The 16,764-nt window shown below is 45.1% G+C and overlaps 3 protein-coding genes across 3 annotated transcripts; all 3 read left to right on the top strand.

Annotated features, from left to right (window-relative positions):
• The first annotated feature begins 1,453 nt into the window (after positions 1 to 1,453).
• On the top strand, positions 1,454 to 4,096 carry LOC115994803. The gene has a single exon (XM_031119077.1). The coding sequence runs from the start codon at positions 1,454 to 1,456 to the stop codon at positions 4,094 to 4,096; it is 2,643 nt and encodes an 880-aa protein (XP_030974937.1).
• Positions 4,097 to 9,219: 5,123 nt separating this feature from the next.
• Positions 9,220 to 10,759, top strand: LOC115994795. The gene is made up of 4 exons (XM_031119065.1): positions 9,220 to 10,012; positions 10,101 to 10,271; positions 10,346 to 10,682; positions 10,735 to 10,759. The coding sequence occupies exons 1-4, from the start codon at positions 9,220 to 9,222 to the stop codon at positions 10,757 to 10,759; spliced, it is 1,326 nt and encodes a 441-aa protein (XP_030974925.1).
• A 1-nt stretch (position 10,760) lies between these two features.
• LOC115994785 lies at positions 10,761 to 11,412 on the top strand. The gene is made up of 2 exons (XM_031119052.1): positions 10,761 to 10,819; positions 10,900 to 11,412. Exons 1-2 carry the CDS (start codon positions 10,772 to 10,774, stop codon positions 11,410 to 11,412), a joined length of 561 nt encoding a protein of 186 aa, XP_030974912.1. The 5' UTR covers positions 10,761 to 10,771.
• Positions 11,413 to 16,764: the final 5,352 nt, after the last annotated feature.

Raw genomic sequence — 16,764 nt, 5'->3', positions numbered from 1 at the left:
GGAGGCACCCATAGTCTTACGATATGTGCCCGTGTCTAAACGAAAGGAAGGCCAATCCCCATTCGGGTTGACGATGGAGACTAAGGATAAGCACAAAAAGCCTCTTCAAGAGGAAGATATCACTATCCTTAAAAGTGATTTCACCTTGCCATTACCAAAGTTAGACCAAGTGGTTTTAACAAAACCCCCACTCAAGGGTTTCACTAGAGCTACACGTAGCCTTGTTGAAGAAGATTCATTGCCAGTCAAAAGAACAGAAGAGGGTTTTGACCCTAAAGCGTATAAACTTTTGGCAAAATCAGGCTATGATTTCAAAAATCCTCCGCAATTGGGGCAACTTTACTCAGATTATGTGGAAGAGCAGTCTCATGGGCTCAACTCGACCCAAAGCAAATTGAAGCAACAAGGCTATGCGATCGAGATTCCTAGAACCGGGCTGGGGTATTTGTCACAAGAGCCGGTTCGAATCTCGGCCAAAGGAAAAGGAAAAAAAGTGGCGTCTCAACACATCACCTTTGAAGTTGAGGAGGAGGGGAAGCCGGAGCCCGTGTCAAGATCTTCTGTATTCGACCGTCTAGGAACATCTACTCCTCGAGAGTCAGTATTTAATAGATTAAGCATTTCTCTCCCTACAAAGGAAGGAACCTCACGTACACGTAGGTCGGCATTTAATAGGCTTGGGTCTACGAGTAGCTCAATTGACACCCCACGACCCAAGAAAGGGAAAAGTGATCTACAAAAGAGAAATGACACCGAAGCTTACAGCCTTGTCCCTTCACGCATGAAACGTGAGTTGATCGTAGAAGTTAGTACAGGAAACTCTCTTAAAGTGAAGCGGCGAACTATTGTGCATACACAAGAGCTCGAGAAGCAAGTTGATGATGGGAAGGAGGACCACGAGACACTAGTCCTTCCTTCTTGCCACGTGACAGCCGAAACCGATTCCGAATCAGATGCATCAGATGATGAACCGAATGAAGCCCCTCGGGCAATAGAAGACGGGGGGCAAGCAACTGTAGATGAGCTCAAAAAATTAAACTTAGGGACTGACGAGGAACCTCGCCCAATCTATGTGAGTTCGCTTTTGACGCCGGAGGAAGAAAGTAAATACTTTGAGCTTTTAATGGAGTACAAAGATGTGTTCGCCTGGACGTACAAGGAGATGCCAGGTTTAGACCCAACAATTGCAGTTCACCGATTGGCAATAAAGCAAGGAGTACGACCAATCAAGCAGGCCCAACGTCGCTTTCGACCCGAACTCCTCCCACAAATTGAGGCAGAAGTTAACAAACTCAAGCAGGCAGGATTCATCTGAGAGGTACAATTCCCGAAGTGGATTGCAAACATTGTCCCTGTCAAAAAGAAGAGTGGACAAATTCGAGTCTGTGTTGATTTTCGAGACCTGAATAAAGCGTGCCCAAAGGATGACTTCCCGCTCCCAAATACAGAGCTTATGGTTGATGCAACTATTGGTCATGAAGCATTATCATTCATGGATGGCTCATCAGGATACAACCAAATTCGAATGGCACCCGAAGATGAAGAGCTCACCGCTTTTCGAACTCCAAAGGGGATCTACTGTTATAAGGTGATGCCTTTTGGGCTCAAGAATGCTGGCGCTACATATCAACGGGCAATGCAGCGAATTTTCGATGACATACTCCACAAAATTGTGCAATGTTATGTTGACGATTTAGTTGTTAAGACAAAGAAAAGAGGGGATCATTTACGGGACTTGCGCATCGTATTTAATCAACTAAGGAAATATCAACTCAAAATGAATCCTCTCAAATGCGCGTTTGGCGTCACGTCTGGGAAGTTTCTAGGCTTTATTGTTCGACATCGAGGTATTGAAGTGGACCAATCTAAAATAGATGCTATCCAAAGGATGCCCGAACCAAAGAACCTGCGAGAACTTCGAAGCTTACAAGGCCATCTTGCATACATTCGACGTTTCATATCGAATCTAGCAGGACGGTGTCAACCATTCAGTCGATTGATGAGGAAAGGTGCCACCTTTGAATGGGATGAGGCTTGCAGGAATGCATTTGAGAACATTAAAAGGTATTTGCTTAATCCACCTGTCTTAGGAGTGCCTATGCCAGGAAAACCTCTAGTGCTCTACATTGCTGCACAAGAACAATCACTTGGGGCCCTCTTAGCTCAGAAAAATGAAGAAGAGAAAGAGAAAGCATTGTATTACCTTAGTCGAAAGCTAACTGGGGCAGAATTGAGGTATTCTCCAATAGAGAAGATGTGTCTTGTGCTTTTCTTCTCCGTTCAAAAATTAAGGCATTACATGCAAGCACACGTAATACACTTGGTTGCAAAGATAGATCCAGTAAAATATGTCTTGTTTAGGGCAATCATGTCTGGTCGGTTGGCAAAATGGGCTGTGGCCTTTCAAGAGTTTGAAATCATGTATGTGCCCCAAAAAGCCATCAAAGGGCAAGCACTAGCAAATTTCCTTGCCGATCATCCTATTCCTGCCGATTGGGAGCTCTCAGATGACTTTCCAGATGAAGATGTATTGTACACTGAAGTCCTCCCACCTTGGATGATGTTCTTCGATGTGGCCGCGCGACGAGAAGAATCTGGTGCTGGAGTTGTTTTTGTTTCGCCACAGAAACAAGTGTTACCATTCGCCTTCGTGCTTAGTGAATCATGTTCAAACAACGTTGCTGAGTATCAAGCCCTTATTGCCGGCCTCCAAATGGCCCTTGATATGAAGATCTCATACTTAGAAGTCTACGGCGATTCCAAGTTGGTAATCAATCAACTTTTGACACACTATGAAGTGAAACATGAAGGGTTGATTCCTTACTTCCAGATGGCTACGCGACTAATTGAGAAGTTCGACGAAGTTTCCTTGGAGCATATCCCCAGAAACGAGAATAGGATGGCAGATGCTCTAGCTAACCTAGCCACCACATTGGCTCTGTCGGAGGGTGAAAAGGCAAATGTCCCTGTTTGCAACCGTTGGGTGCTCTCTCACACGGAAGAATACGCGAGTGCAACGAACGCCATATCCATATCTATAGTGGAGGATGAGGATTGGCGCCAACCTTTAATTGATTACTTGGAACATGGTAAGCTACCTGAAGATTCCCACCACAAGACTGAGGTACGGCGGAGGGCGCCTCGTTTCATACACTACAAGGGCACATTGTACAGGAGATTTTTTGACGGTCTATTCTTACGATGTCTTGGCAAGGAAGAAGGTGATCAAGCCATGGAAAAAGCTCATTCGGGAGTATGTGGTGCCCATCAGTCTGGCCCCAAATCGTATCATCGGATAAAACGAATGGGTTATTATTGGCCCACTATGGTCAAAGATTGTATGGACTATGCAAAGACATGTGAAGCATGCCAACTCCATGCGAACTACATCCATCAGCCACCGGAGCCCCTGCACCCTACGGTCGCATCCTGGCCTTTTGATGCATGGGGACTCGATGTTGTAGGGCCATTGCCTAAGTCATCAGGGGGTCACCTGTACATATTAGCTGCGACCGACTATTTTTCTAAATGGGCGGAAGTCGTACCCCTCAGGGAAGTAAAAAAGGAAAATGTTGTGAACTTCATCCGGACCCATTTGATCTATCGGTATGGTGTCCCTCGCTATATCATCACGGATAACGGTAAGCCATTCTACAATAGTTTGGTGACCCAACTATGCGAGAAGTTCGAGTTCAAGCAATACAAGTCGTCCATGTATAACGCGCCGGCCAACGGTCTTGCTGAGGCTTTCAATAAGACGCTTTGCAATTTGTTGAAAAAGGTAGTAGAGCGCTTGAAGAAGGATTGGCATGAAAAGATTGGAGAAGCTTTATGGGCGTACCGGACAACATATAGGACACCCACGCAGGCCACTCCATATTCGTTAGTATATGGTGTCGAAGCAGTCCTACCTTTGGAGCGACAAATTCCATCACTTCGAATTGCCATCCAAGAAGGGCTCACAAATGAAGAAAATGCGCGATTAAGACTTGAAGAGTTGGAAGCACTTGATGAAAAGAGATTGGAAGCTCAACAACGTCTTGAATGTTACCAAGCGCGGCTTTCGCGAGCATTCAACAAGAGAGTACGACCTTGATCTTTCCAAGTAGGGGACCTAGTACTTGCAATGCGAAGACCCATCAACATCTCTCACAAGACTGGGAACAAGTTCACATCAAAATGGGATGGTCCTTATGTCGTGTAGGAGGTCTACACTAATGGTGCTTACAAGATAGTCGACAGAGATGGCCTGAGGGTAGGTCCCATAAATGCAAAGTTCCTAAAGCGATACTATGCATGAAGTTTTGAAGTTGCTCCTCGGTAAGAGCTTAAACTGCCCATTTAAAAAAAAAAAAAAAAAACCCGCTAGGTTGAAAACCTTGAAAGAGGCGGCCTAGGCAAAAGTTAGGGACAAAAAAAAAAAAAAAAAAAAAATCCCACTAGGTTGAAAACCTTGAAAGAGGCGACCTAGGCAAAAAGTTAGGGACAAAAAAAAAAAAAAAAAGAAAAAAATCCCGCTAGGTTGAAAACCTTGAAAGAGGCGGCCTAGGCAAAAGTTAGGGACAAAAAAAAAAAATAATACTCTCTTGAACTACGTTATGACTTGATCCCTTTTGGGTACGTAGGCAGCTTATTATTCGTTACTAAGTTCAGTCACATATGTACTTAAAAAAGAAAAAATAATAATAATAATTCCTTTGAACTACGTTATGACTTGATCCCTTTTGGGTACGTAGGCAGCTTGGTATTCATTACTAAGTTCAGTCACATATGTACTTAAAAAAAAAAATAATAATAATAATAATAATAAAAGAACTAAAAAAAAAAAAAGGAGCAATGAAGAAGCAAACATTGATCCAGAGATGAATGAATTTTTATTAATAAAGAGATAGGTGTCGTTACATTGTAATGACTACATCAATGAAAAAAAAAAAGATTAACCTATCCAATCTAAATGCCTCAACTCCTCTTTACTAGTCTCTAGTAATTCTTGTAGCCCTCTAAGTTTTGCATCATCAGAAGCTTCTAAAGTTGGAGTAGCCTCAATCTTGGAAACCTCCCCCTTGATTTAAGAAATGATCACTTGTTGCTGGGCTAGCTCTGAATCATAGCGGGTGCTCGACGCTGTAAGCTCTGCCTTTTGCATTGAAAGTAGCTCAAGTTCCTTCTTCAATTCAACCTCTCTAGCTAAGGCCTTGTCTAAGTTCGCCTTGATTGCAACTTTTTGATTGCTCTTAATGGCTTCCGAGTCGAGGGCAAGAGCGAGACGATGTCGAGCGTCGGTGAGCTTTTGTTCCTTGTCTTCAAGCGTGATGCCTTGTGAAAGAGCATGATGAAGGGAAGAATATCGGTCTGCATCATCCATGTATTTCGAAATACGCTCTCTTAAAGGCATTGCATCCACAACTTTTATTTATGCGATAACTTGGAGAATCTTCTCGACTCCATCCCTGAGTGAAGTCATCAAAGTGAAAGGGGTTTTGACAACCTTCTCAATTAGGTCCCCTCCTAATGTTTTTGCATGCTGTCGATCGGCCTTCAAAATCAAATCATCGGGTTCAAACTTTGTGATAGTTGAAGTGGTAGGGATGCTTGAACTACACATAATGGATTTATTTCGAGTCACGTCCCTTGAAGGCATGTGAATAGGGTCAAAAGAAGGAGTGGCGTTAGTCTTCCCCGAACGTGATGGGTCAATTGCCTTAGTAGCCAAATCAAAAGCTGTTGGACCTTGAATGGAAAACTCGCTCGTAGAAGGGCTAGTGGCAACTGGTGTACACTTCTCTCCTGCTCTTTTCGAAGGATAATTGTCATCCTGCATTGGAAGAATACCAAGAGTGTCATTCTCAAAAAGTTCTTGGATACCAGAAATAGCTTCAAGGTCATCATGAAGGAAACAAAGGTCTTTAATGTGTTCGGGATCAAAATCATCAAAAAGAGAATTAAGACTCACTTGTGCACTGCCACCTGAAGGATCGGGAAGTGAATCCATATCGACACCACGATCAGTCGCCTGGGTGACCCCCTCACGATCCAAGTTCTTACTGGGATTATCTCTCTGCCTTTTACGTCTCCAATGAGAATCTGAGTTGCCACTATTCTGCTCAGAGCCTGATGCATCCCTACCCTTGGTCATCTCCACGTCTTGAGGTATTGAGACCATGCAAGAAGGCCCACGCTTAGGAGAATGTGCCTTGTCCACGCATACTCCTTCTAAAGACTCATCGGTAGCCTCTGAAATCCCAAAAGAGGGCTTCCCATCGCTTCGACGCTTCACAGGCTCAACTACTTCATTGGGCTGTTTTATTTTGAGTCTTATCTTGCTTGGGTTAACATTCCCAATTGATTGCTCAGTCTTACTAGAAAAGAAACCATCAGATCTTCTAGCCCACCAATTCATATAGTCCTTCGTGCACGAAGCCCCGTGCTCAGATGGGCAGGCAAGGATCAAGAATTTCGAATTGGTAGCAAGACGAAGACATTGGCGCCAGAAGCATACCACTTGCTCTAAGGTGACGGTGCGAAAGTCCTCATTAAGCTCCCCAGGGATGTGTTGATTGAAACCAAACTGTCGACCAAAGCGGTGAGGGCTGTATGGTTCAACTATACATACACTTCCACGACGAGAGGCCAAGTAGCTGGAGCGTTGGCTGATGAAGTAATCTGCATAAGAGCTAGGTAGCTTGTCATCATCCACCAGAATCTCTCGATGGCCTTTGAAAAGGCCCAAACGATGAAACTTGAAGCTACTGACAGCATGAAATAGCTTACGAGCCGTAACCTCGTCATAATGCTTGGCTGCACCTTCTCCGGAGTATCTAAATATGCGCGGAACAGCCTTGGAGCGAGACCCTTCAAGTTCAAAGTGAGTGTCGAAGTATTCGGCCAACCAAGCATTCAAGTAGTGTGCAGGAAAAGTGGCATCACATTTACTTGGAGTCTTAGAAGACACAATTTCATTCAAGCCCCTATAAATGTTGGCCAGGACTGGGACTGCAAGACAGTATCTCCTACCACGAGCCATCGCACTTGCGCTCTTGAAAACACCAAGCCTGATCAAGTTTGGTCCCCCGTTGGGAAGAACGAACTCACACAGCCAACATGAGATCAAAGCAGCTAACCAAGTCTCTTCTATAAGCCTTCTCTCCACTTTGAGCATATTGAAGGGAGCCTCGTCTTCTTTAGTCAGAATTCTGGGGGCATCGATTTTACCAGAGGGGTTATGAGATTGCTTGCCTCTTGCTTTCCTCTGTATTGACCTCCTAGTCGGCGGCTTCTGATATTTAGACTCACCACGGAACCAAAACTTCACCCATGCAGTCGTAGTGACCAAGTGCGAACCACCCAGCTCAAGACTCAAATGATGAAAGGTAGCAAATAGATGACGACAGCAGGAGGGAAGCGATGATAAGTCTTTCGAATTTGGAACGACCTCTTCGTAGAATGAACCGTACACAGGAAGCCCACCGATTGAATGTAGGTCCCATAAGCTAATGGAGACCTCTCCTACAGACGTGTGTAATGTGTTTGTAGCCGCACACCAACATTCTAGGAAGGCTTGCAGGACATGGGCGTTCCGATCGTATGTGAATAATGATGCAAGCAGAGGCTCGTAAAGGTTGGCATCGCTCAAGACTTTAGTATTGCGGCTCAATACGTCTTCTAGCCACTCCCAATATTTAGGGAGGAAAAAAAACTCACCCCTATATTGGAGTGGAGGCGTCTTGGAGGAAGGTAGGGCCCATTGTACTTCTCCTGCACTTATCCGACGGCCAAGGAGAGGAAATCGATCGACATGGTCCGCAGCTGAGTGAAGGTTGGAGGCTAGAGTAAACGTCCTTGAAATGACATGCGAACCCTTTCTAGTCGGATCGTGTAGCTCATGAGATGCCTCGACCCACCATTGAGATAGACTTGGAGGACGAGGAATGGTAGTAGACGAAGATGAAGGTACGCTGCTACCAAGTGGATGGACTTTCAAGACAACACCTTTCTCTAGGGGTTCGTTCGAAGAGCGCAGGAGAGTGACAGATTGATCATTGAGTGTCCTCGATGAGTCGTGGAAGATGACCATGATGAAGTGCACTTGATGGCAGCCACTTGGAGAAGAAGAAACTCGTAGAGGTCACGACTTGAGCAAACGTAGGAGAGTCACAAAGTCGAGCAAAGGGTTGGCAAGCCTAAATCACCTAACAGCAAACCCAAGGAAAGGATGAATACCTTTTTCATTCAAATGCTCTTTACTAATAAATTTATAAAAAATAATAATAATTGATGATTCTCCCTTTATCAGTGGGTTGATAGGACTCGAACGTTGATCTTTAGGCTATTTCCTGTAATACAAAGGACACAGAATCAGAGGGGACCGGTGGGGGACCGGCCAAAAATCCTCCGATGATCAAGTTAGTTACTTTGAACTCTCTGTAACGAAGAAATGTTCTCTCAAAAGTAAAAGTGTCTGACCCCCCTTACCTTTCATCGAAGAAGCCTTATATAGTGTGTGTGTGGAACGGTTTATCTGTTTAGGAACCGTTCCCAATGTCGAGGAGTCCGGCGAATTAGGAGTAACTTCCATAACCGCTGTGGAAGTTACTTAGGTCGGACGCTGATGAACTCGTCCATCCATAGTCAGGATGGACGACACCTCAAGGATGATCTCGTCCATCTTCAGTGGAAGATAACGAGATCATCTTGGAAGGCTTGACGTTCATAACTGATAAATAGATCTCACGAGGTATTGCTCGTCCATGTATGGACGAGGTTCGCCAGTACGCTTGTAATTTTCATCGCCTATTGTAGCTTCTTTTGTTGGACGAGACATATGGACGAGTTATGGACTTGGGGATTTATGACACCATCAGTTGCCCCCTCGTCCATGTGAGTCGTCCAAATGGTTGAACGTCTTTGGACTGGTAATTGGTTATTAATTATTCGCACCACGTGTCATTTTTTTATTGGTGGCTAATTTCGTCGATTTATATTTCCGAGGTAGATGCCACGTGTCGCTTTCGTATTGGCTGGGTCGTTTCGATTACCTAGGTCAGCATCCTATAAATAGTGGAATGCCTCCCTTAACCCTTTTCATTCCAGAGATTTTCTTCCTTGACATCCGTCGTCTAGAGCCTCGTCTAGGAGTTTCTCTGCGTCTAGAGTCTTCTTCCGTCTAGAGCCAGGTACTCTTCTTCTCCTCGTCTTTAGGTTTTAAGTTTCTTGTTAGAGATGTCCGCTGCCTCCTCGTCTACTGATAGCCTTAATAAGGCCATAGACGAGTACTGTGAGGATACTAGTGAGAGGTCTGACTCTAGCAGTGCTAGTGATGAGAGTGGAGGAAGCACGGACGAGAACTACTCTTCTGGGGCCCCTGGGCTCCCTATTGAGGTCGTCCAAGAACAGCTTAGGAGAGCTTCTGGCTCTCAAGCTGGTTCTCCGTCCAATCCTACGGACGAGGTAGAAACCGTCTTCAGCTGTGCTGTAGGCGTCCATTCTAAGACGGACGAACAGAAGTTAAATAGCCTTAAATCCTGGTATCAAATCCCAGACGAGTTTAACCCTAGGCTGCCCGTCCGTGGAGAGTGGTGTTGTGAGCCCCGTTTTGGTATAGGCGTCTATGAATCTTACTTTTTAGGTGGCCTTAGGTTTCCTTTAAATGCCTTCGATAGAGAGTTATTAGTTAAGTTAGGTTTAGGTGTTTGTCAATTCAATCCTAACGCATGGAGACTAATTATCTCCATGCAAATTTTGTGGAGGGAAGTTTTTGGTGGGGACCGTCCTCTTACAGTGGACGAGTTCCTTTATTGTTATAAACCTTCTGCCATAAGTCAATCTGAAGGTTTTTATCAGTTTACTGCTAGAGGGAATGATTGTAGGTTGATCAAGTCCCTAGCTTCGTCTGATAGGAAATGGAAGACGGAGTTCATTTTCGTTTCAGGCTTCTGGGCAGGGAACCCTGTGGACGTTGGCAGGGATCCCTTTCCCCCTTACACTGGGGAACTAGGGAACCTTCGTCCAGAAGGTACGTCCCTTCCCCTTGTTTATTTTTATTCTTACTTCTATTTGATATATTTACAATTTCTAACCTTTGTTTGTTCATTGTGTTGTAGCTGCCAAACGTCCGTCCCTGAGTAAATTCCATCGTGACCGCGTCCATAGAGCTCGTCTACATACAGACAGGAGCTTTCGTTCTCTTGTCACGCTAAGACGCTTAGCCAAGTGGGGTTTAGGTCCTGAGCCTTCAGACGAAGCTATCGCCCACGAAGTTACTGTGCGAAAAAGTAAGTTCTTAGCTAAACCTCCTTTTCTTTTTCTTTTTTATGTGTACCTTCCTAACTCGTTCATCTCGTCTTAGGAATGTCAACAATGAAAGAGAATAGAGGGAAGGAGATTGCAGGAGAGGGGAAACGTCCTGAGGGTCAAGCCCAAGATCGTCCTGAGGGTCAGACTCGTCCAACGGTTGGGGACAAAAGGAAGTTCTTGCCAAAAAATATTGACTTGGAAGGGCTCCCCAGTCGTAGGGACAAAAGGGTCAAGTCAGGCTCGTCCAAGGTGGTCAAGTCCAAACCTCCCCAGTCCCAGCCTGCCGTCCAGATAGTTGATGTGGACTCGTCCACTCCAGTGGAGTCCACGCCGTCCAAGACTCCACCCAGAACTCCTTTGGCCAAGTCTACCACGCCTGGCTCGTCCCAGCATTCCACGAACATTATTGAGAACGAAGACCTGGCTTGGAAACGTTTCCAGATGGCTGTCAAGGACGAAGATATAAACGTGCTACAACATGGGTTTAAAGGAATTTGAACATTCAGGCGTCCATGACCTCTTCAAGGTATGTCAGTATCTCTCATCCTTATTTGGGTAGCCACTTTTCCTCATTTAATCACTCTATGTTGCTTTGTCTATTCATAGGCCATGTCCAAGTTTATAGCAGCGTCTAGACAGGCAACAGAGCTGGACAAGACGAGAGTCTTGTTGGAGACGAGGATTCAGCAGGTGAATGCTGAGTGTAAAAAATGGGCTGGGGTTGCTGAAAAAGCTAAGGACGAGGTCAAGGAACGTAACAAGCTGATTGAGGAGCTAAGGACGGATGCAGTGGAGAAGGATACGCGCATTGATCATTTGCAGAAGATGAATGATGAATTGAATGCTCGTCTCTCCAAGGCAAAAGAGGACGCTGTGGCTGAGTTCAAGTCGTCCAAAGAATATACAGACACTTTGGATCGCAATTATGCAGCTGGTTTTGAAGATTTCAGAATGGACGCTATTGAGAACTTCCCTGAAGTTGATTTTAATGCAATCAAGCTTAACCTTGCTGCTGCCACAAGCTCTCTTCTCCAGACTGGCTCTGATGACGTCAACGTGGAAGACGATGCTAGTACCCAGCCTCAGGACGCACCAGTTGTGAATGCTCCCCCTTCTTAGGACGAGACTTTTAACCTTAGTGGTTTTTCTCTTTTTTTTTATTTGGTCCTTTGTTTTTGGACCTTCCTTTATGTAACAAGAATACATTATACTCGTCCATGGTTTTAGGACGGGTTTTTAAGTAGTTTCTGCTTTCCAAACTAATCAGGGTTTTTTGGACGTAGGAAGTCTACCCTTTGAATGAATTTTTATTATCTTTGCATGGACGAGTGATTTCATTTTCATGGACGAATGTTGCCAAGCTATTTTAACTCCAACTTTAGCTCGTCCATATCGAGATTACATATTTTTCATGTAGTCTAACTCGTCTTAGTAGGTAGTATTTTTAATTAGCTTGATTCGTCTTAGGACTTGCAAACTAATTTTACTTACCATCTTACTTATTTTGCCAACTTTTTCTCTCGTCCAGATTTTGGATTGTTTCAGTTGGCTCTGTCTCGTCCATGAGTTGGACGAGTGTGGATGTGGTTTTTTCCTTAGAAAATTTAGACGTTACATCTCTGCGTCCAGAGATTTTGTTCGTCTTGGATCTTTCAACCCTCTTGAGGATTGACTTGGACGATAATATCATGGAGAAATTTCACACAACATTTAGCACATAACATAAATATTGTTTACAGACAAGGCATATGCACACTGATGCCTTTTTATTTAATAAATACATACTTCATGACTTCGTCCATAACCATAACACAACTATAATAAGTAATAAGATCATAGTTTCAAACTCCACACATAAGCAACACCAAATATAATAGTATCAAACACAAACAGCATCATACGTAGTAGTAGGGTAATTAGACATATAAGACCCAGTCTCGTCCATAGGTTCACTCTTACTGGTAGTACCTCCTCAGGTGCTCCACATTCCAAGGATGTTCCAGCTTTCTCCCGTCCAGGGCCTCCAGGTAGTAGGATCCTTGCCTTTTACAGTTGATAACTTTATAGGGTCCTTCCCAGTTTGGGCCCAATTTCCCATGTGCCGGGTTCTTGGTCGACAAAGAGACCTTTCTCAGGACGAGATCTCCAATGTTGAAACGCCTAGGCTTCACCACCGCGTCATACTGCTTAGCCATGAGATTCTTATACTTTGCTGCCCGGTGTTCTGCATTTGTCCTTACCTCGTCTATTAAATCGAGGTTCAGACGAAGTAGATCTTCATTATCCTTGTCTTGATACATCATCACCCTATGATTAGCCATATGTACTTCTGCAGGTATGACTGCATCACTTCCATAGGCTAGTTTGAAAGGAGTCTCTCCTGTAGGTGTCCTCACTGTGGTCCTATACGCCCATAAAACTCCTGGTAATTCATCTGGCCACACTCCCTTTGCCCCCTCAAGCCGAGTCTTGATGATTTTCAACAAGGATCGGTTTGCAACTTCAGCCTGGCCGTTGGCTTGGGGGTGTGCAGGCGAGGAGTAATGGTTCTGAATTCCAAAATGTGAGCAGAAGTCCTTGAAGAGTGCATTGTCGAATTGTCGTCCGTTATCAGACACCAATACCTTCGGCACTCCAAATCTGCATACGATGTTCTTCCACACGAAGTTTTTCACATTCTGTTGCGTGATATTTGCCAACGGTTCTGCCTCCACCCATTTGGTGAAGTAATCGATGCCCACCACTAGAAACTTCATCTGCCTTACTCCCAAAGGGAAGGGACCCAAAATGTCCAGTCCCCATTGTGCGAAGGGCCACGGTGCCACCATTGGGGTGAGGTATTCCGATGGTTGCCTGGGGACGTTGCTGAATCGCTGGCACTGGTCGCAGACCTTAACGTATGCTTTAGCATCAGCTTGCATGTTCGGCCAGTAGTACCCTGCACGGACGACCTTGTGGACAAGTGATCTTGCTCCCGAATGATTGCCACATGCCCCTTCATGAACTTCTCTCAGCACGTAGTTTGCTTCGTCCGGAGCTAAACATCTAAGGTAAGGTTGAGAGAAACCTCTCTTGTATAGAACTCCATTCATAAGGACGTATCTAGCTGACCTCACCCTCACCTTTCTGGCCTCGTCCTTTTCTTCTGGTAGTTGTCCGTCTTTCAAATAGGATATAATGGGAGTCATCCAATTTTCTTTGTTATCAACCTGCTGTACTTCCTGGGCATCTATACTTGGCACATATTGAACTTCGTCTGACTTCTCTAATGATTCGTCTGCTGAGGCCTCCTTAGCTATAGTATCAGCTTCCACGTTCTCCTCCCTTGGGATTTGAACGAAGTCAGCTTTTTCAAACCTTTTCACAAGGCGCATCACCCTACCAAGATACTTCTTCATTCGTTCTTCCTTCGCCTCATACATCCCATTCACTTGCCCCATGATCAGTTGGGAATCCCCCATGACACATATGGACTTTGCTTCCACGGACTTTGCCAATTCTAGCCCTTTGAGGAGGGCTTCATATTCGACTTCATTGTTTGTCGCTTGGTACTGTAGACGGACTTTATGTTTCAGTTTATCTCCCTCTGGGGACTGCAGGACCACACCAATTCCTCCTGCATGCCGTGTGGACGAACCATCCACATGAACGATCCATCTCTTACTGTCCTCTGTTTCGTTATGACTTGGGGTAAACTCCGCAATAAAATCTGCTAGGGCTTGAGCTTTAATGGCATGCCTTGGTAGATACCTGATATCGAACTCACTTAGCTCCACAGCCCACTGGATTAATCGTCCTGCAGCTTCCGGCCTATTCATTGCCTTTTTAAGAGGATGATCTGTCATAACATTAATGACATGTGCTTGGAAATAATGCCTCAGCTTCCGTGATGCTGTGATTAGTGCGAAGGCCAACTTCTCCATTTGCGGATACCGTCCTTCCGCTCCTTTCAATGCCTTGCTTGTATAGTACACAGGTCTTTGCACTTTATCCTCCTCTCTTATCAATGCCGAGCTCACGGCGTGCGGGGTTACTGCTAGGTACAAATATAGTTCCTCTCCTTCCACTGATGGACTCAGCAGCGGTGCCATGGTAAGGTATACTTTCAAATCTTCAAAAGCTCTCTGACACTCGTCGGTCCATTCGAATGCTTTTTTGAGAACCTTAAAAAATGGCAAACATTTATCAGTAGCTTTAGAGACAAACCTGTTAAGCGCAGCGACTCGTCCAGTGAGGGATTGGATTTCCTTGGTATTTTGCGGTGGCTTCATGTCCAATATTGCTTGAATTTTATCTGGATTCGCTTCAATTCCCCTGTGGGATACCATAAAGCCAAGGAATTTCCCTGATGATACTCCAAAGACACATTTGCTAGGATTTAGCTTCATGTGATACTGCCTTAATGTCTCGAATGTCTCCTGCAGGTCGTCTAGATGTCTTCCTTCGTCTTGACTTTTCACCAGCATGTCATCTACGTAGACTTCTACATTCCGCCCAATCTGTGGACGAAACATGTGGTTGACCAACCTCTGATATGTTGCCCCTGCATTCTTCAAGCCAAACGGCATCACCTTATAGCAGAATAAGCCTTGACTGGTTACAAAAGATGTCTTCTCTTGGTCAGCCTCGTCCATTCTTATCTGATTGTATCCTGAAAAGGCATCCATGAAGTTAAGCAATTTGTGTCCTGCAGTTGAGTCTACTAACTGGTCAATGCGCGGTAGCGGGTAGCTATCCTTGGGGCAAGCCTTGTTCAGATCAGTGAAGTCCACGCACATTCTCCACTTGCCATTCGCTTTTTTGACCATTACTACATTGGCCAACCAATCCGGGTAATACACTTCCCGAATGAACTTTGCTACCATCAGCTTCTGGACCTCGTCCTTGATTGCACTATCTCTCTCAGGGGCAAACACCCTCTTCTTTTGCCGCACAGGCTTAGAGGAAGGACATACATTCAAACGGTGGGTAATGACACTAGGGTCTATACCCGGCATATCCTCGTGACTCCACGCGAACACATCAATGTTTTTCTTCAAAAATTGGACGAGGTCCTTTTTAATCTTCTCTTCTAAATCTGCTCCAACCCTGGTACACCTCTCAGGGTTAACTTCATCCAAGGAAATATCTTCCAATGCTTCAGTAGGCTCTGCTACAACCTTCTTTTCTTCAATATTCATTGCTTGAACTTGTTCATCCATGGCCAGCATGGCCAAGTAACATTCTCTTGCTGCCAGTTGGTCACCTTGTACCTGTCCTACCCCATATTCCATTGGAAACTTGACTGATAAATGGTAAGTGGAGGTAACAGCTTTCCAGCTATTCAAAGTTGGTCTTCCAATGATGGCATTGTAGGAGGATGGACAATCTACCACAAGGAAGTTGACGTCCTTGGTAAGTTGTTGTGGATATGCCCCCACTACCACGGATAAGGAAATGGTACCCACTGGTTGCACCTTCATCCCACCAAAACCTACTAGGGGGGAGTTCACTGGACGGAGCTGGTCTCGTCCTAATCTCATTTGCTGAAAAGCTGGATAGTATAAAATGTCTGCTGAGCTTCCATTGTCCACAAGCACTCTTCTGGTTGTGTAGTTTGCAATTAGTAGGGAGATGACGAGGGCATCATCATGAGGGTGATGAATTCTGTCAGCATCCTCGTCCGTGAAAGTGATTGCCTGCTCGTCCATAGACATTGCTCTCGGTGATCGTCCGGTAAGCTGGACGTTCTGTACTACCTTCAAGTATGCTTTCTTGGACTTGGACGACCGGCCAGTTGAACTTCCCCCAATGATGACTCTTATCTCCCCGAGTGGTGGTCGCGATGAATCTTCCATCTTTCCCTTCTGTTTCTCGTCCATCTGGTCTCGTCCAAGGAAACCCCTCAACTTCCCTTGCCTTATGAGATTTTCAATTTGTTGCTTCAAGTCAAAACACTCGTCCGTGTTATGACCATGATCCCTATGAAAGCGACAGTACTTGTTCCTGTTGCGCTTGTTGGGATCACCCTTCAATTTCTCCGGCCACTTCAGTGAGGGATCATCCTTGATTTGCATAAGGACTTGCTCAAGTGGGGCGTTTAAAGGGGTATACTGCTGGTTCCGTACTGGAGGGCCTGGCTTCTTACTTTCTCGATCTCTCCTTTCCTCCGTCCGTCCCTTCTTTGGACGAGTTCCTTGCTCGTGATGACGACTGGGATTTGCATCCATTCTCTCGGACCTCTTCCTCTTCTTAGCGATGATTGCATCTTCTGCATTCATAAAATTCTGAGCCGAATGGACGAGTTCGGCCATGGACTGGGGCTCTTTTTCATAGAGCTTGTGTATAAACAGATCCGAATTCACCCCGTTGTGGAAGGCTGCCAGTAGAAGCTTATCATCTGCTTCGTCCACACTGAGAGCTTCTCTGTTAAAACGGGTGATAAACGACCGAAGGCTCTCGTTCTCTCCCTGCTCTATCGTCAACAAACTG

The sequence above is a fragment of the Quercus lobata genome, chromosome 1 (genome assembly GCF_001633185.2).
Source record: "Quercus lobata isolate SW786 chromosome 1, ValleyOak3.0 Primary Assembly, whole genome shotgun sequence".
NCBI classification, from domain to species: Eukaryota; Viridiplantae; Streptophyta; class Magnoliopsida; order Fagales; family Fagaceae; genus Quercus; species Quercus lobata.
The sequence above is the reverse complement of the archived record's forward strand: the minus strand, read 5'-3'. Positions and strand labels throughout refer to the sequence as shown.